Consider the following 20,437-nt stretch of genomic DNA (forward strand, 5'->3'; position numbering starts at 1 on the left):
GCTGGTCCTTCTCATGAAGCTTAAAGCCGCACCCCTGAGGACAGGGGCGAACAGAAGACTTCGGCTTCTTCGAAGGTGGTTTTGTGCTCATCTTGAACGACAAAACAGATTTTCAGCAGACAATAAAGGTCACTTAAGTAGCGTCTAGCAGCAGACACACAAACCAGCAGGTAACGCGGTTAGCACCCGTAAAGCTAGCCTAAGAACCTTAGAAGCTGAGCTAACTAGCAGCAGCTATGTGAACTCAGATTTAGAGGTGACTATCGCGAGGTGAAGGGCGATAGAACTGAGTAATGACGCTGGTGACTCCGAACTTATAGGACGAAGGCGGAGCCTGTCACCAGACATTCAACGTCACCACGTCACCGGTCTAAAGACGTGATTAGAGGTGGCTTCAGCCAGGCGCRCGAGGGCGCGCGTGTCCCATATACAACTGTGTGCTGTACTGAGTGAAATGACTGAAAAGGAACAGTTTCTCGGTACTMGGCTTGTAAACACAGAGCTTCTGGCCGGGCCTCAAAGTTTCGAGATGGGAGGAGAACAGATTAATTTTGGCATTTTGGAAGCTAGTAGCAGATTACTTCTTACACCAGACGTGTGTTAGAATGTGTGGATGTGTGCGCCAAGAGGGAGGAGGTAATGTTTTAATGTTTTTTTGGGAATAACAGGACACCGACAGCGGGAGGAGGGTCCTGCTGTAGCTGTTGGACTGTCCGCGGGAACAGCTGATCAACCTCGTCTCCCTCCACATAAGAACTTTATTGTGTGATTGCTCGGAATTTCGTGGGAGTGTTTGTGCTGAAAGCGCTCAAACGCTGTATTTTGCTTCAATCATTCATAAAAGTGGGTAAAAGTGACATTTCACACATGAAAACATAGGACAGGGCTATTCAACTGGCGGCCCGCGGGCCACRTACCAAAATGGTATTTGGTTTTGGTCAAGTGACCACAATTCGGCCCGCCAATTGGTTCAGTCATCTTTTCACTCAAAACCCCAGTTTTCTACTTTAATTACTTTACGTTCTTTTAGTTAGACATTGACATGTTAGGTATCTACAGAACTGTCAGAATCTTGGCTACAAGCTGGTAAAAATATTTCTATGCACACTAAAGACAGTTAAAATGACATGCAGTTGAAGATAAAACTATGAAAGTGAAAATACAATTGGTTTAAAAATTTGGCAAGTCAGAGATGTCAAAAATAATACTTGTGTCAAATAATGTGTTATTTTTGTTTTTGATATTGTTTATTTATCACTACTTTTATAGGGTTCTGTATGTTGTAATCATGATTAAATGCAGCAAAATAAACTATTAAGGTAACAGATCTTTGTAATACTTGGTTTATTTACATAATAAATATAATTGTTGTCCACTGTCTGAGGCCATGAGAATATCGTTGGTAACTTTCACCAGTGCTGTTTCTGTGCTATGATGAGCTCTTAACCCTGACTGAAACTCTTCATATAGATTATTTCTATCCAGATGTTAACGTAGCTGATTTTCAACTAATTTCTCAAGAACTTTTGAGATGAATGGGAGATTAGATATAGGTCTATAGTTGGCTAGAACTCCTGAATCAAGATCAGGTTTCTTATGTAAAGGTTTAATTACAGCAACCTTAAAGCTCTGCGGCACATAACCATTTACTAAAGATAAATTAAGTACATCTAAAATATAAATATTAATTAAGGGAAATGCTTCTTTGAACAGTCTGGTTGGGATAGGATCTAGCAGACATGTTGTTGGTTTGGATGAAGCTGTTATTTTAGATAATGCAGAAAGCTCAACAGGACTAAAACTGTCCAGACATAAATCAGGTTCTAGTGGCTTTAAAGTTGCCTCATCTGACAGAGAATCAGAGACAGTAGCAGGAAATTTGGCATGAATTGTATTCCTTAATAAAATTAATCTATAAAGAATCTAATGAAATCATCACTACTTAAAGTCATAGGGAAACATGGCTCAACAGAGAAAGGACTTTTCATTAGTTTAGCTATAGTACCGGACAGAAACCTAGGATTGTTTTTATTCTCTTCTATTAAAGATGAATAATAGACAGTTCTAGCTTTACGAAGGGCTTTCTTAAATGTTAGCCGGTTGTCTCTCCAGGTTAAATAAGATTCTTCTACGTTAGTGGAGCACCATTTTCTCTCCAGTTTTCTAGATGCCTGTTTTAAAGAACGTAACTCTGAATTAAACCAAGGAGTCGGCTTCCTCCGATCGATGGCTTTCTTTTTTAGTGGAGCAATTCCATCAAGAGAGGTTTGCATTAAATTTGTAATATTATCAACAAGACCATCTAAGTTACTGTTCTCTGTTACATTATTCTGTAAGACAGAGGAAAATAAAGATGGAAGAGATTCTTTAAATTTAGCTACGGCGTTCTCTGATAAACATCTACTATAATGAAATTTACTCTCAGTAGCTATAAAGTCAGCCAATGTAAACTCAAAGGTTATTAAAAAATGGTCAGAGAGAACAGGATTGTGAGGATATATCATTAAGTTCTTGCTCTCTATACCATACGTCAGAACCAGATCAAGAGTGTGACGAAGAAAGTGAGTAGGTCTGTGGACATTTTGACTAAAACCAATTAACTCAATTAAATTACTAAAAGCTATATTTAAGCTATCACATTCACTATCAACATGAATGTTAAAATCTCCCAACATTATAATTTTATCAGTATTTTATAAAAAATCAGTCAGAAAATCAGAGAATTCAGATAAAAACTGAGAATAAGGGCTTGGAGGACGATAAATAACAGCTAGTAGTAGTATAGGTGGTCTTTCTGATTTCCATTTTGCATGAGAAAGACTGAGGGATAAAGACTCAAATGAATTATGACTAATATTAGATTTAGCATTAATTAATAGTTCTGACTTATAAACTGCAGCTACTCCTCCACCATGACCTGTTGTTTTAGGAACATGACAATTTAAATAATTAGCAGGAGTGTATTCATTTATACTAACAAAATCTTCCTGTTGTAACCAGGTCTCAGTAAGACAAAATAAATCAATATGATGATCAGTTATCAGATCCCTAACCAACAGAGACTTAGAAGAACCACACCTAATAGTTTTATTGTTTTGTTCTGGTAAAGTAACTGTGTTTATTTTTATAAGATTTTTATGATTTATTTTTCTAGAGTTTTTACGTTTATTTAATTTAGTCCATGGGGCTGACACAATGTTAATGGGGGTTTGGGTGGGTAATAAAAGAGAAGCAGCAGAGAGGTGTGTAAGACTACAACTCTGCTTCCTATAGTCTGGTTCCTGGATTGTCAATAAGTTCTGTGGTCAACAAAGTCAGCTAAATTCTTAGAGAGGAGAGCRGCTCCAGTCAGGGTGGGATGGTTGCCATCTCTCCGCATCAGACCAGGTTCCCCCAGAAATAACTCCAGTTATCCACGTAGCCGACGTTGTTTTCAGAACACCACTTAGATGCCCAGCGGTTAAATGAAGACATGCAACTAAACATATCATCACTGGTCAGGTTAGGTAGGGTGCCAGAAAAAAATACAGAGTCCGACATAGTCTTAGCYCACCAATAGGAAGACACGGGAGCAAAAAAATGGCTGAATTACCAGAAAAAAAWTTTTTCACTTGAATTTCTCCTCTGTACCCACAAACCCTACACACCWATAGATCTGGAATTTGATTGGCTGCATGTCTGTGATGTCAGAAAAAGGTTCAGAGCTGATCAGTCTGTTCTGCAGTCATTCAATCACACGGCCCACCCACAGGCAGCATGGAGTTTGCTGAACGTTATTGCCTGTTGCAACCCAGTTGGTCAAAAAACATGTCAATCAAAAGAGGACAACCTATTGAAGTGTTTTAACGCTATACTACGCACATTCAAAGCCTGTTGCATGGTGTGAGAGTCTGAATGACAAAGAAATAAAATGRCAACAGACCATGGGTGGGCTCATGCATCCCTTTTATCCCCTTCATCCTTTCAAGGTCACTGTTGCCCATGCTCAGCACAGTGTAAGTGGGGAGTACACCTTGGACAAGTTGCAAGTCTATCATAGGGGCTCTTGCATCACTTTTATAAATTTATATACAGTTTTTTTGTAGTAAAAGTTTATTGGTATGAATATGCTTTTTAGTAAAGCATTGTTTTCAAGCATTGGTTTATTTGGTTAAATTGATTGACATCAATGAAAGAAATTCTAAGCTTAAATTTAAAACAAATTTCATCACAGCCAGTTTATTTTTTGTAAATTTGTGCTCCAAATAGGCTTAAATGGAAAAGTAGGAAATTATTTTAACACTAACTTACAAATTGATATTTTTAGCTGAAAGAGCATATTGCTAAATAAAGACACTGGGATATATCAAACAGCGGAGCTGGATTCAAACCCCAGTAAGAACCATATCTGGTTTTATCGAGCAGGTGAGCAAAGGCAGAGAGGTGTACTCCCTGGAAACAACTGAACCACTGAAAGCAGGACTCAGGCTCTGGTGACAGATGGGGAGTGTAAACTACACAGTGTCAATGTAAAGAAGCAGCAGGCTGTGACAGCCTTAGCTCTTAAACAGCTGACCTCAGGGTTTGAGAAACTGTTGGTTGACAGAGATGGATAAAGACAGATGAACACTGATCCTGATAGTCTGACTCAAGCAGACACTTAAGGTTGAACTGAAACAGCATGGGGCTCAGGACTCGTCCCATATTGTGAAATGAGGTTACCGTGCCAGACAACTTTYTATAAAAAGCAGGGTATTTATTGACACTAAGTTGCTGTTTCAGGTAAGTGTTGTTTCCTACCACTATAAAAGTACAGTGATTGTGCAACTGACTTGGTTTGTGTGCAAAATTTCTTAGGAACTAGTGAGCAAGTACAAAAATATAGTAGTACAGTTTACTTTTGTAAATGAAGTGTGTGAATTTATTTTTATTTAAAAACCTTTACTGTAGCCAAGAACATTGTTGGTGATTTTTACAAGGTCAAATTCACAAAAAGAAACTAACTGGAGCCTCTTGTCTTTTAGTCTGGCCTCATTGTGGCGTGTTATCATGGTTATGTGGAAGTTGTCATGGCCCTTGCTCAGTGTCCATACCTGGATGTTAACTGGCAGGATAACGAGGGCAACACAGCTCTGATTACAGCAGCACAAGCAGGTAAACACACATCACCAACAAAAAACAAACACAAAAACAAACAAACAAAATTAAAGAGCAATAATAAGCTTAGAAATTGAAGGGGGAGGGGTTATTATCCAAAGTAGACTTTTTTGAGCTTTAAATTATGTTATAATGTCATTCCCTCATCAAAAACCTACCCAGAGTGTTGTTTTGACGCTTTCATGGATGTTTGAGAAATCCTTGAAGCTCCTGTGGTAGCCATGTGGACCTGCCTTAATGCTTGTTAGTACAAAGCTCCGCCTATTTACCCAAAGCTCCTCCCTGRAGCTCAGTCTGCAGCTGAGCTGCCACCCAACAAAGCACCCCTCGTCTGGAGCATTGTTGTGAGGACATACTGAAGCGGGAGTGTCTGAAACAGTAGGAAGTTCTTAGAGAGACAGGGGCCAATTTCAAGAAGTTTAAATAGGTTATGATGCAAAATCGTTTTTTTTACAAACAGCATTTATAATAACTGAAGATGACATTGTAACTTGATTGTGTTTTAGAATTGAACTATATGCCAAAATAAAATAAAAACACATAATAACCCACCTGCTTTTTTTTATAATACAAAGAAACTGAAGAGCGTGAAAAGTGTTACATATGTAGGTCTTTAAACATAGAGAGATAATCCAACCATTTTGAAGCAGAAATCTGTAAAATTGTTATAAAGAGTTAATATCTTAATTCCTCTTTGAATGACCCCCTGACCAACATAAACCACCTGCCACCTTTAAAAACTTGACAGAAATATTATATAAAATTATTCTGGAAGTAACCCAGGCTGCACTGAAAGTGCTACAGCTAGCTGCTGCTGTTGTGTTTGTGAATAACCAAAACTATCTAGCAGTGAAAAGGTTTAYTATAATGGCATTTTAAAGTTGTTTAAAGATGAATTCACTTTGGTCTTTACTCTGACGTGACAAGCCATTAGCTCATCAGTCTGGACAGAATGAAACTCTGTTAATCCAAAGTGAGGTCACTAAAATATCTATCTACATCATGATATTAACAAGATATTATTTGTTCTGAACACTTCCATAAATCCCCACTGCACAAGTGCAAGAATATTTATTTAAAGTGAGGTCAGAGCTGAATTTTCTGTTCCTGTAAGTGAAATGCACTGATGCTTGCTATGCTAAAATTAATACATTTTTAAAAATAAAATATTTCCATCAATTATTGCAATTTATAATTATGAATATAGCACAGTTGTTCATAAAAAGGTGTTTATCTCTCCACCCCACTAGTCAAAGTGTAATGTGTTTTAAACAGCCAGTAGTCAGACATTGAAATTTATGAACCTGACTGTTATAATAGCCATAGTGGACCATATTTCTAAAATAGCAGCCAAATGACTGAATAAATATCAGCTAAAATATATAAATTCTTCTCTCAGTTTAACATCAGAAAATGCCTGSATGCTGGATTAACTAAGTGCAACGGAAGTTCAGTTATTTACCTATTGTTGTTGAAGACACTTTAAACATTAAAGCTAATATACAATCTGTCTATAATGACCTAATTTACATCAGAAGAAACTTCACTTCATGGAAGCAGTTCTGAAACATTAATTGTTGCCCCCAAACGAAAGCTAGTGGAGAGTTTTATGAGGTCTGATGTCATACAAGAGAAGCATCATCAGTAATTTCATAGTGATGCAGCCACATGTATCAGATGTGGCGCCCCAGCCTCTCATCCCCTAATGAAGATGAATAGCTCTCTGTGTGCTGTAATAAATGGCTGCACACTCGCTTTTTTTATTTTCTGCTTTGTTAAAAGAAGTATTGATCTCCTTTCATGAAAAGTAAAAATGAAAAAAAAAAAAACAGTGAAACATCTCTAGGGTGCCAGGTGATCAACACTGAGACTTCATGGCTTCAAATACATTGATGCATTTAGTATTCAGGTTTTCTGCTGTTCTTCTGTTCTTGATCTTAATAATATTACTACCTTATAATGTTAATCATTTCAATTGTCACTAGTTTTATTGATATGACTTAAATACTGTATCTGTGCATTAAATCCAGACATTCTGTCATTGTGCTTTGCCATGTACATGTAAAAATCACAGTTTCACATATTATTTATTGCTTTTTCAGCAAAATAACTTTATACATTTTGTTCATGATAACAACACATTTTGAGCCATCTCAACTGCTAAATCTGGGCTGAAAAGGCAGAACAGTGAGMCCAGACAGCAGCAAATGGACTACAGAGCGGCTGCAAAAGAAACACGTCAGAGTTAGAATGGCGTTGTCAAAGTCCATAACTCAAAGCCACTCTGACCACAAATGAATGTCAACAAACCTTAAATGAACTGATGCACACRGTTGTAGGAAGGGTGTACCAAAACGCCTCTGACAATGTCAAACACTGATAAGGTCACGCAGGGTGATTATTAGCAGGTCATTACGGCTAAGGCTGGTTTGACGAGCTGCTGGTGTAAGAGATGGATTTGTTTTGTTTTTGTCTGTTTTTTTACACACACCTTTTATTGTGTGGTTTATTTTTTGTTTAATAAGTACTGGTACACAGAAATATACTTTAATAAATCCTATGTGGTAATTAATGAGTTTTAAGAATTGATGAAGACCAGTTTTTTTGCATTGGTCTTAAAGACAAAAGGGCCTCKGCTTTAAAAATGAGACTTTATGGGTCTTTTTGACCTAAAGGCAGAAGGAGGTTTAAATATGTCTGGATATATWAAACATTATAGAAAGTTTCATAGCTTTTATTGGTTTCCTGTTTATAGTTCCCTCTAAACATTATTTCTTAACACTGTGAGTACCTCAGCACACAATAATACTTCAAATATTTAGCTTGATCTGGTGGTTGCTTTTGTAACTTTWAACACTTTTTGAAATGTTTAGGTCAGAGGTGCCCRAAGTGGGGCCCATGGGCCAAAACTGGCCCACTAAGCCATTTGATTTGGCCCACTAGCASTAGCCATGGTTTCTAGGTTGTCCTATGTAGAAACACAGTATTTCCACCTAAACTTATTGGTTCAATGACTGTAGTGCTGTTAGTAAAACCATGAGCCMCAGCAATGGCTGTTAGCTTAATCATTAAAAATAACAGGACTTTACTTAAGAAGTATTTGTATTTGATGTGTTTATATTATTACATTTGGCCCACAGCCCTCAGATACATTTTCATTTTGGCCCTCTCAGGGAAAAAGTTTGGGCACCCTTGGTTTAGGTATTTGCATTTTATTTGACTCGAAATAACTGAGATGAGTCACATGAGTAAAAAGCTTTGTTTTATTTTATGGAAATCAATTTTAGTGTACTTGTTTTGTTTTTACCTTTTAGTTACCACTAAACTAGCTTGTAGCTACTATTCTGCCATATTTCATTTTTAGTTACTATTTTGCTCATTTTAGTTTTTAACTTTCGTTTAGGTCATTTTAGATCTAGCCCCTGTTTTCTTTGCTTTTGCTTCTAGATTCCATTTGACTAATTTTAGATTTTAGCTGATGTTTGTGTTTACTGCTTTGCTACTTTTAGATTTTGTTCCAGTTGTTTCATCATTAACAATTCAGTTTTRGCTTCTTCAACMGATTGCTACACACAGTACTCAGCATTCACACTGCATTTTCACAGAAAGGCAATTTCTTTATTATAAGGTGAATTGGTGAATGCTAAAACATGACCGATGATCTGAAGCAGAAAAATGCATGTATTGRCTCTTTGCAACTACGTCACCTAATTATGTGGAAGCACCATGACTGGCATCTGAAGTGAAGGAGGGGAGAATYGAAAGTTGTTTTTGCCTGTATAGCCATGGATGTTTTAAGTAGAAAGCTTAAACTTTCAGAGCGCTTCATTTTCATCCACTCAAAAAGTTCTATTGAGTGGAACTTTTTCAGATGGTGGGACAGATTTGATGAGGTCCCACTGCCCTCTGGTACATTTTACAGCAGGCTACTTCGTCTGCTTCTTTTTCAGCTGTGGACGCTTGTTCACCCACAGCTGTTGAGCTCATTTTGATGCTGGCCGCTTTCTGAAGAGCGTGATGTCACGTGCGAAGGGTCAATACAGAAAGATGTTTGAACTTTACTTTACTCATTCAGTATTTTTGCAGACAACCTGCTTTTCTTTTTTGGTCTGCAGGACATTCCATTATTTCCTACTACCTGCTGAACTACTTCCCTGGTTTGGACATAGAGAGGAGGAACTGTCACGGTTTTACAGCTCTGATGAAGGCTGCCATGCAGGGCAGGCACGAGTGTGTGAGACTTCTCATGCTGGCAGGTGTGTACGAGTTAACATGTTGGAGTCAAACATGGTTTACATTAAAAGGCTTTCCTGACGTAGTGGATGGATTGTGACAGAAAACACAAGTCCTGCATCTGAGTGAAAAGCTGGGGTGTTCTTTCTTTTTTGTTGCTTTAAAACCTGGAATTCAATACATCTTTTCAAAACTTTTACAAACCACTGTCTATACGCTGACGTAAAGTTAGCCAAATCAGTACTTGAATGTAACTTCACTCCATGTTAGAACAGCTCAGTCAGTGAATTCTCACTTTCTAGTTGTCATACATGGATGCTTGCACCACTTATTGATGCGTCGGGTGCCCCTCTCTCATCAATAGTTGATGACATGAGAACAAGGAGGAAGCGCCTGCTCCAATATTTTTGAAAAAGTTATCAAATATACCACAACCCTACCACTTAAAGGGATCCATGATTAGTGTAACATTAAACTTTATTTGATAAACATATATTTTAACTGTAAAATAAAGACTGTAAAAATACTGTAGGCTGTTCAGTTTTGTAAAATTTAAAAAATATATTTTAACACAGACTGAGCCATTTTATTTACACGCAAAGCATTCTTTGGTAAATGATGACGTGGATAGGTCCTCGGTGTGAGCGAGCTATATCCACCCTGAAGGTTAATCTTGGACAATATCTGATGATCGACTCTTTTAAATGAAACCAGAGAGCGTTGACAGAGAGGAGAAGGTAGAAATGACTCAGCCTGTAACTGAAAATATAGATGGAGGACAACAGAGCTGCTTCATGGAAGAAGAACCTCAGCTTAGCCTGTTAGCTTTAGCACCGACGCTATGCCTTATATGGCTAGCGTGACAAGCTAACATGCTAAACTGTTGTCCTCCATCCACATTTTCAATTACAGGCTGAGTCATTTCTACCTTCTCCTCTCTGTCAACGCTCTCTGGTTTCTTTTAAGAGTCAAGCGTCAGATATTGTCCAAGATTAACCTTCAGGGTGGATATAGCTCGCTAGCAGCCTTGTGCCGATGACCTAGTTGATGTCGTCATTTACCCAGAATGCTTTGCGTGTAAATAAAATGGCTCAGACCGTGTAACATATTTTTAAAAATTTAGTTTAAAAATTATAAAAACTGAACATTCTACAGTACTTTTAGTCTTTATTTTACATTTAAAATAAATGTTTATCAAATAAAGTCTAATGTTACAACTAATCAGGGATCCCTTTAATCCTAAACTTCTATTAATTTAGCCATAAACATTTAACCTCTGACTTTACTAACTAAACCTAACCAGTTATGTTAATATTAAACACTGAAACAAAACCTAAAATCTAACCTGTTGCGTCAATTAATGAAGAGTGTGCGATAGCCTGACTAAGCAATCATATACAGGGGTTAGACAATGAAACTGAAACACCTGTCATTTTAGTGTGGGGGGTTTCATGGCTAAATTGGACCAGCCTGGTGGTCAATCTTCATTAATTACACATTGCATCAGTAAGAGCAGAGTGCGAAGGTTCAATTAGCAGGGTAAGAGCACAGTTTGGCTCAAAATATTGCAATGCACACAGCATTATGGGTGACATACCAGAGTTCAAAAGAGGACAAATTGTTGGTGCATCTGTGACCAAGACAGCAAGTCTTTGTGACGTATCAAGAGCCACAGTATCCAGGGTAATGTCAGCATACCACCAAGAAGGACCAACAGGATTAACTGCGGACGCAAGAGGAAGCTGTCTGAAAGGGATGTTGTGGTCTAAAACCAGGTGTTTCAGTTTCATTGTCTAACCCCTGTATGATGACTATGGGGTGAGAATGTGTTGTCTCAACATATATTTGTGTTTGCAGGAGGGGACATTCAGGCCCAAGACTACGGTCGCCGTATGACACCCAAGGAGTGGGCTCTTTTCACCGGGCGGCATTATACAGCCTACCTGATGCTTCGGCTGATGGCCAGGCCCTGTGCTGGGCAGTTCTGTGACTCCTTCTCTCTAGAGTGGCCCATGTTAGAGGTTAACAGTACACCTTTCACTTCATTCATTAGATCATATTCATTACCACACACTTGTTTAAACATGTCCCTCTGCAGGGTCTGGTGTCCGAGGCCCAAAGGCCGAAGACCTGCTGGAGGCRCCTAAGAAACCTGCTGTCCTGCTGCTCTTATAGGTTTGGCACCAACAACAAGATAAAACCTGTGGATGATGGCGTTCTGGACCACATGGTGCAGATAACCACAGGTATCTCAAGTCCGTTCATCGCCACAGCCTGCCACACGGTGTGTCCGGGCAGCCCGCCGTGCATCGGCAAGCGTCGACAAGCGGTGCAGGAGATTCTGAGGAGGCAGCGGGTGGCGGAGCTGAAGCGTCTGGGTCCCGACAGACTGAACAACTACAAAAGATTCTTCCAGAACTCGCGGATCCTCCTCATCCCCAAAGTGAAGGATCGCAGGGCGAGCCTGCAGCCCCAGATAGTCAGGGATGTTGCCGCCGCGTCCACAGTGGCCCTGAGGCGAGCCAGTCTGGCGCCGCTCAGCATGCTGAGGCGAAGCAGTGTGCGGCCSGGTCTCGTGGTGCCAAAGGTCCGGCTCTGCAAGGCGCCGCCTCAAAGCTTCATACCCGAAAACCTGAACAGGAGGAACGATAACCAGAACCAACTCCAGATCCCAAAATGGAACTACAAGATGAAAACAATAGAAAGCAGGCAGGAGGAGGAAAGGAGACGACTGTTTTCTCTGAGAAGAGGGAGGTGAAGGATGGAACAAACCACCGCAGCAGGATGTGACTTTGTGCATCCCCCTGATAGAGCTTGAAAGTGCTTCTTTGTGACAGAGCTGTCACAGAGCATGATGCTGCAGCCTTAGAGAACCTGAACTGTTAATGTGAGCCGAACAGCAGGCTTTTTGTTTGTGCTCCATGGTTTTGTTGACACTGGTGGACTTGTTGCCWTGTTTCTACTTGAATTCACACCCTCTCTGTGTGAGGTGCAACTTGTGAAGAGAGTGAGAGAGTCAGAGAAGCACACAACAAAAATTCATTGTGCTGTCATTAAATAAGGATGTTGTTTTTTTCTGCTTTTATTACGTGTGATACTACATTAGAGAGCAGACGGCAGTGCTTGGCTTAATGTGCAGTTCTGACTCAGCCAAACGAAGATTACTTGCTGGCCACGAAAGCAAGACAGGAGCACGGAGCGCAGAGGAGGAAGTCAAAAAGTCATTCAGCACTGATGCGGAGTACAACAGGTTATCTTTGAGGATAAAAGGGCTCATGCAGTATTTGACAGATGAGCTGAGGAGCCAACTCACACAAGCTTTGTTAGAGCTTTGCGGAGAAGCTGAAAGGCAAAGCTAAAATAAACAGCTTAGTTCTTCCCTCTGACATCCGAACTTCTAACGCCATCACGACAGGTTCTGCTGTCGGTACCGTACGTTTCCCAGGAACAGTGTGTGCTGCAATGTGAAGGCTTTCATTAGCTGTTCCTCTTTGATGCTATCCATATTTCACATTTACACTACAGACAGGAATAAAAAAGGGCTTAACAGTGTAAAAGTAGCAGTGAAAATTAAAACATGAAATGGGTATTATACTTTCAGGATTAAAATCTGGTTTTAGGTCATGCTACGAGTTTTTAACATTAAATATATTCTATTTAAAACAAGTTTAAAGCAAGTGCGTGTTCAAAATTGAAATTGTACACTTTGTCAAAAAGTAAACATTTCGGTTGTAAAGACAGTGAAGCCAGAATGTTTAACGTTTCAGAATAAAATGCACAAATAAAGAATAAACAATTTCTTGAAACATTACTCTTTCTGCCCTCTATCGGAAAGTACTGAGAATTGCAACACAATTTTTATAAATCAACCCCTTCCCATACATGTCACAATGTTTACTTGTATAATGAGAGTAAAAGATCCGTAATTTTCATAAAAAATGTATTATTCACACAGGGATGACAGCACCTGCAGCAGGAGGAAAGGAAGGTGGAAGAACTTATTTATAGCAGCAGCCTGGGTTGTAAAATGATTATTTGATGTTATTTGTTTTTTTTAAACAAATTACAAGCTCTGATATGTTAAATAAATTTGAAACAGTTTTTTAATACATAAAACTTGAAAAAAATTCATATCTATACATCCGTCTACCTTCAAAATGACAGAAAATCTGTGTAAATTATGGCCAATCCGTAAAACTTGACATGTCTGCCTTCCTAAAAGAATTGCTTAAAGGGCTCAGTATGCTAGGAAATGACCAAGAGGCAAAGATCCACAGCAACTTTACATGAAGAAAAAAATAAAACAATCTCCCTGGCCGCTCCTGTATGAGCAGTGGTCCTGGTCTGGCCACCCCAGTAACAATTGTGTGGCTCCGCCACTGTCTGACGCTGAACTGTTGACATACAGTCACATGGTTGTTCAACATTCACCTTTCATAGCCTCTGAGCAGAGCTCCTGAGAAACCCCTCCCACTGTGGTATGCATCATTGTATGGGGTTTCGTCTTACTGGTGTCCACACTCGCGAAAAAAAAAAAAAAAAAGCCGATATTTTGGCCACAAATCTGTTCCAGTTAAAGCTCCACAGTTTTTGGTGACAGATTTCACTGAGCACAACATTTGTGTTTCTCCTTCCATGAGTGTTTGACCATTTGATTATCTTTATAAATGTCTTCTTCTGGGTACAACAGTCATCTTCTGGAAGTGAGTTGTTAAAGCAAAATGAAACCTTGAGTGCTTTCAGCATAGACAAACATGACCCAATAGTAATTTCTTAAGCAGAGTGGGGTGAAAAGTTCTTCTGGTGGGTTGTGACAAGAAGGGGCTGTAGACTCAAAGTTGCAAAGAAAATGACTCAATTTTCGCCACACAGCTGCATCAGTGAGACCCAATCAGCAGTTCTGATGGAGTATGAGGAGGACTTTAAAGCACGGACGAATCTGTCTGCCAAAAACTGAGGCTCTTTAACAGTGACAAATTTGTGGCCAAAATACCAGCCAATATCAGAGGGTTTTTTTGCTGTTGTTTTTACAGCGACATGGGCGGGGCTTCCCAGGAGCTCAGCTCAGGGGCTATGAAAGCTGTGTGCGTAAATGAAGGTCAAACAACCACTAACTGTGTATTGACTGTTCAGTTTTGGATTGAGTATACTGAGCCTTTAAGTCTTTTTTTTTTTTCAAACTTTTCCAGGAAATGCAATAAGACTTAATGATAGGTGTACATTTTTCAGATTGTGGAACAGATTTTATGAAGTACCACTGAGGCAAAWTTTTTTAGCAAAGTGTCAAAATTACACTGAAAAAATACAGGAACATTAAAAAAATGTTCGGAATTAGCTTTTTTTTCTTCTTTATCCCGGATATAGCACATAACACATCCATCCATCCATCCATCCATTTTCTGTACACACTTCTTCCTTTTCAGGGTCGCGTGGGTCACTGGTGCCCATATCCAGCAGTCACAGTGTGAGGGGCGGGGTACACCCTGGACAGGTCGCAAGTCCATCACACACATAACACATTTACCTTCTATTATTAAAAATGTTTATTTTCATATCTCGAGTCTATAAATTCATGAATGTATTTTACTTTAAATGTTTATCCTGTCAAAATATTTCTTTTATATKATTGAAATGTTCATTTCTGGTTTTTGTTTTACTCAGATTTTTAAACAGTAAAGTGGGAAAAATAATCTGGTTCTTAAGTTATACAGTGGTTTGCAAAAGTATTCATACCCCTTGAACTTTTCCATATTTTGTCACATTACAACCACAAACATAAATATATTTCACTGGAATTTAATGTGAAAGACCAACACAAAGTGGTATACAATTGTGAAGTGGAAGCAAAATTTTACATGAATCAAAACATTTTTTACAAATAAAAAACTGAAAAGTGCGACGTGCAAAAGTATTCAGCCCCCTTTTCCCTGAGTGCAACCAATTGCATTCAGAAGTTGCCTGATGACTGCTAATGACTCAAAAGGGTCCACCTGTGTGTAATCTAATCTCAGTACAAATACAGCTGCTCCGTGACGGCCTCAGATGTTGGTTAAGAGAATATTGGGGAGCAAACAGCATCATGAAGTCCAAAGAACACACCAGACAGGTTAGGAATATGGTTTTGGAGAAGTTTAAAGCAGGCTTAGGTTATAAAAAGATTTCCCAAGCTTTGAACATCTCACGGAGCACTGTTMAATCCATCATCCGGAAATGGAAAGAGTATGGCACCACAGTAAACCTGCCAAGACAAGGCCGTCCACCGAAACTTACAGGCCGAACAAGGAGATCACTGATCAGAGAGGCAGCCAAGAGGCCCATGGTGACTCTGGATGAAATGCAGAGAGCCACAGCTCAGGTGGGGGAAACTGTCCACAGGACAACAATTAGTCGTGCACTACACAAATGTGGTCTTTATGGAAGAGTGGCAAGGAGAAAGCCATTGTTAAAAGARAACCATAAGAAGTCCCGTTTGCAGTTTGCCAGAAGCCATGTTGAGGACACAGCAAACATGTGGAAGAAGGTGCTTTGGTCAGACGAGACCAAAATTGAACTTTTTGGCCACAATGCAAAACGCTATGTGTGGCGGAGAAAGAACACTGCACATCACTCTGAAAACACCATCCCCACTGTCAAATATGGTGGTGGCAGCATCATGCTCTGGGGGTGCTTCTCTTCAGCAGGGACCGGGAAGTTGGTCAAAGTTGATGGGAAGATGGATGGAGCCAAATACAGGGCAATCTTGGAAGAAAACCTGTTGGAGTCAGCAAAAGATTTGAGACTGGGGCGGAGGTTCACCTTCCAGCAGGACAACGACCCTAAACATAAAGCCAAAGCTACAATGGAGTGGTTTAAAAAAAAGAATATTCATGTGTTAGAATGGCCCAGTCAAAGTCCAGACCTAAACCCAATTGAGAATTTGTGGCAAGATCTCAAAACTGCTGTTCACAAACGCTCTCCATCCAATCTGACTGAGCTTGAGCTGTTTTGCAAGGAGGAATGGGCAAGAATTGCAGTCACTAGATGTGCAAAGCTGGTGGAGACATACCCTAAAAGACTTGCAGCTGTAATTGCAGCAAAAGGTGGCTCCACAAAGTATTGACTCAGGGGGGCTGAATACTTTTGCACGTCGCACTTTTCAGTTTTTTATTTGTAAAAAATGTTTTGATTCATGTAAAATTTTGCTTCCACTTCACAATTGTATACCACTTTGTGTTGGTCTTTCACATTAAATTCCAGTGAAATATATTTATGTTTGTGGTTGTAATGTGACAAAATATGGAAAAGTTCAAGGGGTATGAATACTTTTGCAAACCACTGTAGGTCTACCATCCATCCATCCTCTGTGTGACCAGATTTTTAGGGTTGTGGGGTGCATGTTTAGGCTACACAAGATGATGCTTCAACTAAAAAATCTAAACTTCYTTGTTAATTTCTTATTTATTTCTTATTTCAAATTTTTCCTCCCRCATTTGAACTGGTTTGTCTCAAATCAAGAATGAACCCCAATAAATTATGGGACTGTCTTATCAGTTTTCCTCTCTGCCAAAAGCCCTGATGTTAGTACCAACATTTAGCCATGGATTCTGACACGTCGTGTTGTAAGGACCCAGGAAAAACATTTGAGCAAAATTTGCTGTGTCTCAATTCAGAGGCTGCATTCTCTGTAGAGCACGTTGTGGGTCAGTTACGTCCCATTTTAGGCTTCTTCTTATGAGGCCAACAAAACCCTAAAAACGTAATCTGCATCTGAGTATTGTGTGTGGCTGACGATACCCCAGGATTCATTGCGTCATAATTAAACCAAACAAGAAAACAAAGATAGTGGAGTTTGGAAATTCACAATAAATGGAAGAATTTGTTTTTAATTGTATGTTTAGCAACTGATGACATTTTTGCTGCAAAGTGATGTTTAATAAAATGCAATTAAAAGTATTGATTCTGGAGCTAACCCCAACCTGGACTGCAAAGGGTGTGGCCTCCATAAACCTTGGTCTATAGGGCTGCAACGCCTGAATTGAGACAAAGTCCCAAATGGCTCAAATTTGGACCAATTACACAAATATTTCCATAGAAACACAAAAAAGAAGCCAAAGTTACACGTACCTATCACTTCAGTGTCCCTTGCCTTATGATGGAAACATTTTCATTCATACTTGGATATGGATATTTTCTACCTGTGTAGACACTCCTGAATGAAGCTTCAATGAAGGTTCGCCTCTTTTTATTGATCCACATCTTTGTTTCTTTTTTATTGGAGAGGAGTTTGTAACAGGATGTTTTTGCTTTGGATAATAATAAACTATATAATGTGTGTTTTTTTTAAACTGTACGTGGAAATCAACAGAACTACTGCTGGCTGTAATAAACCATGTTTAGAGGCTATACCACTGTCAATAAAGCATTCATCAAAGTTTGTGAAGTTGTGAATGGATTTTTGAGCAATAAACTACTGAGATCATTTTGTATTCTATTTTAGGACAAGATACTCTTGCAAAAACACTGCTGCTGAAGTTAACCATGTAAAGTCAGCAGACAGAGTCTTACGCATGCTGTTCACCTGACGTGAGGTGTCTGTTTGAAGAGCGGACAGATGTTCCAGCACTGCAGCTTTTTATGTGTGCCAAAAACACAACACCTGAGCCAGACACAGTCTGATCCTGCAGAGTTGATTCATCTGCACAGAGTCATGCTGAATTGAACCCTCAAGACTAAAATGGCTGCCATCCTGACCTGTTGTGCAGTTTCCTCAGTAACCACCAGAGAGCACTCATGACCCTTCACAGGTCAACAAGTCTGCAGGTGCCTGTGGTACTGATGCATTGACACACACATCCCAACATTTAATGACCTCAGGAGAATCCAGTAGCTCTGATTTTTAAAGCTGATGGCTACTTATTTTACATGATTTTCATCTACACTTATATTAGTTACTGCTTGTTCAAATGGTCAAACATTTCTAGTTGACACAAAAGCAACAGACTCCTGTGTACAACTAAACATAAAGAACAAAACCATCAGCACTGCTTTGGTTTAAAGCAGTGGGGTCTAAATCAGTTACACAAGTGGGCTAAAATTCAAAACTTGGTTCAAGCCAAGTCTAATTTCTGACAGTATTTACTAAAATAAAGTTTCCCTTAAATTTTGCCACATTTATGAACTTGCATATGTGGGATGAGCAGTGGAGCTGATACGAAAAATTTGCCACATTTTCTCTATCTTTGCCAAACAATTTTTTTGCTGTTTCTATTGACAGCTGTTTTGAGCTTCTAGTACCCTCAGGTGATGCCAACCAGGTGTCTGGTATAAGATTTATTGACAAGAAGCATTGATACAACAAAGAAACAATCTACCAAACTTTTTGTGCTAAGCTTAGAAATACAAATTTTTCTCCAAATTATGTTTTATGTGGCGTTTAGAACAGAAATCATTTAACAGATAACAATACATATATATATGAAAGTTAAAAAGACACCTTTTCAGCTTTTTTCTTGTGTTTTTCTTTCTTGTGTTTTATGATTATTAGAAGTGGTGGGCAGCACTAATCTAAAAACCAGTTCTGCTAACCCTAAAACACTAACTCAAATATTTAGGTCCCCTAATTCTAAAGCACTAATGCACTGAAAGTTTTAGCAAAACCTAATTCTGAAGCACTAAAATAACCCAGTCAACCCATGAACGTTCTTCAACAGACAACATGAGTCACGTACTGTATTACCATGTTGCTCTCTTAAGACTTCTTGACATTCCACAGCTGTTTTTGTGTTCATATATTGTTAATATATTTTCACCTGGTGGATAAGTGACACATATATGAACAAAATGAGTGAAACCTTTCACCGTCAGCTGTTAACATTAACATTGATCAATCTCATTTACAGACCTGAGTTAGTGCTTCTAAATTTAGCCTATAAATTTAGCAAGTGCTAATCCACTAATAAATTTTAAAATTAGCAAAAGCCCTAAAGCACTAATCAGGAAATTAATTCTCCAGTTAGTGTTTTAGTGCCTACCACAGCTTATTAGATAATACATTTTATCACAATCTAGTGAATCAGGTAAACAATGAAAACCCTCACTAAAAGTCTAATTATCTGACTTTAAACTAAGAAGAGAATGCAGAAAATGATAATTAAAGCTGATTCTCTTGCTCTTTCCAGACCAAATTCAATAACRTCTGAAAATGTGATTTTCTTGGTCTGAAAGTTGGCCAGCTGTCATGAGAAGAATGCACTACATTGCCAAAAACTATAAAACTATTCCATATTTAAAGTATTACCTTTGGGGCCAGATAAAATGTCAATACGGGCCAGATGTGGCCCGTGGSCCTTGAGTTTGATATATGCTTTAAATAGATGGTTTGGATTATTTGTCGTGAGGTTCTGTTGAAAAATTATGAGCAATTATTATTTTATTTGTCGATGATAGCTCTTAGAATGACCTCAGTTTGGAGAAATATAGTGTATTGTGACTAAATTGATGAGCTAATGGTTAGTTAGAAGTAGCCATTAACTGCCATTAACTTTAAACAACTCTATTTTCAAAAACATATAAGCATTTTCACTATCAGCCAGTTTCACAGGACATGGTTATTATAGCAGAAATATGATATTCTTGCAGAAAGTGCTTCATGCTCTGGATGTAGGTTTACCTCTTCTCTTTCTTTCATACAGATCAGGGTTTTTATGAGTTCTATTCATTTAAGTAAACATATCTTACTGATTCAGTTCCGTGTATTCTTACATCACAAAATTCCTGCAGATTTAATTTGCTGCACATTTACACAGCTGTACCACCAGTTCTAAAAAAAAGGATCTCTTTTCTGCCGGTTGTGATCGGCCGACTGAACTGTTTAACTAGAAAGCAGGTGTACAGTTAAATACTTCACAAATCTACACGGTCAAGAGAATTTGTTTGTTACAGTTTCAGTGCTACGGTGCATTCTGCTCTCTCAAGGAGGCTGCTGGACATCAGTGAAACTAAAATGAAAAATTACTTTTTGACCTGTTTAATGAAACTGTCACCCTGCCCTGTCAGCGCCATGAAGCAGACTGCGCCTGATTGAAAACAA

General features: G+C 38.8%; 1 protein-coding gene across 1 annotated transcript; it reads left to right on the top strand.

Moving 5' to 3' along the window:
* Positions 1-5,003: 5,003 nt before the first annotated feature.
* LOC106534069 (ankyrin repeat domain-containing protein 33B) lies at positions 5,004-13,668 on the top strand (the record flags this gene model as incomplete). The annotated part of the gene is given in 4 exon segments (XM_014030581.1): positions 5,004-5,133; positions 9,252-9,392; positions 11,227-11,390; positions 11,468-13,668. Coding segments are annotated over 4 exon segments (1,095 nt in total), but the record flags the coding sequence as incomplete, so codon positions are not given.
* Positions 13,669-20,437: the final 6,769 nt, after the last annotated feature.

The sequence above is a fragment of the Austrofundulus limnaeus genome, unplaced genomic scaffold, assembly GCF_001266775.1.
Source record: "Austrofundulus limnaeus strain Quisiro unplaced genomic scaffold, Austrofundulus_limnaeus-1.0 Scaffold1084, whole genome shotgun sequence".
In the NCBI taxonomy this organism is placed as follows: domain Eukaryota; kingdom Metazoa; phylum Chordata; class Actinopteri; order Cyprinodontiformes; family Rivulidae; genus Austrofundulus; species Austrofundulus limnaeus.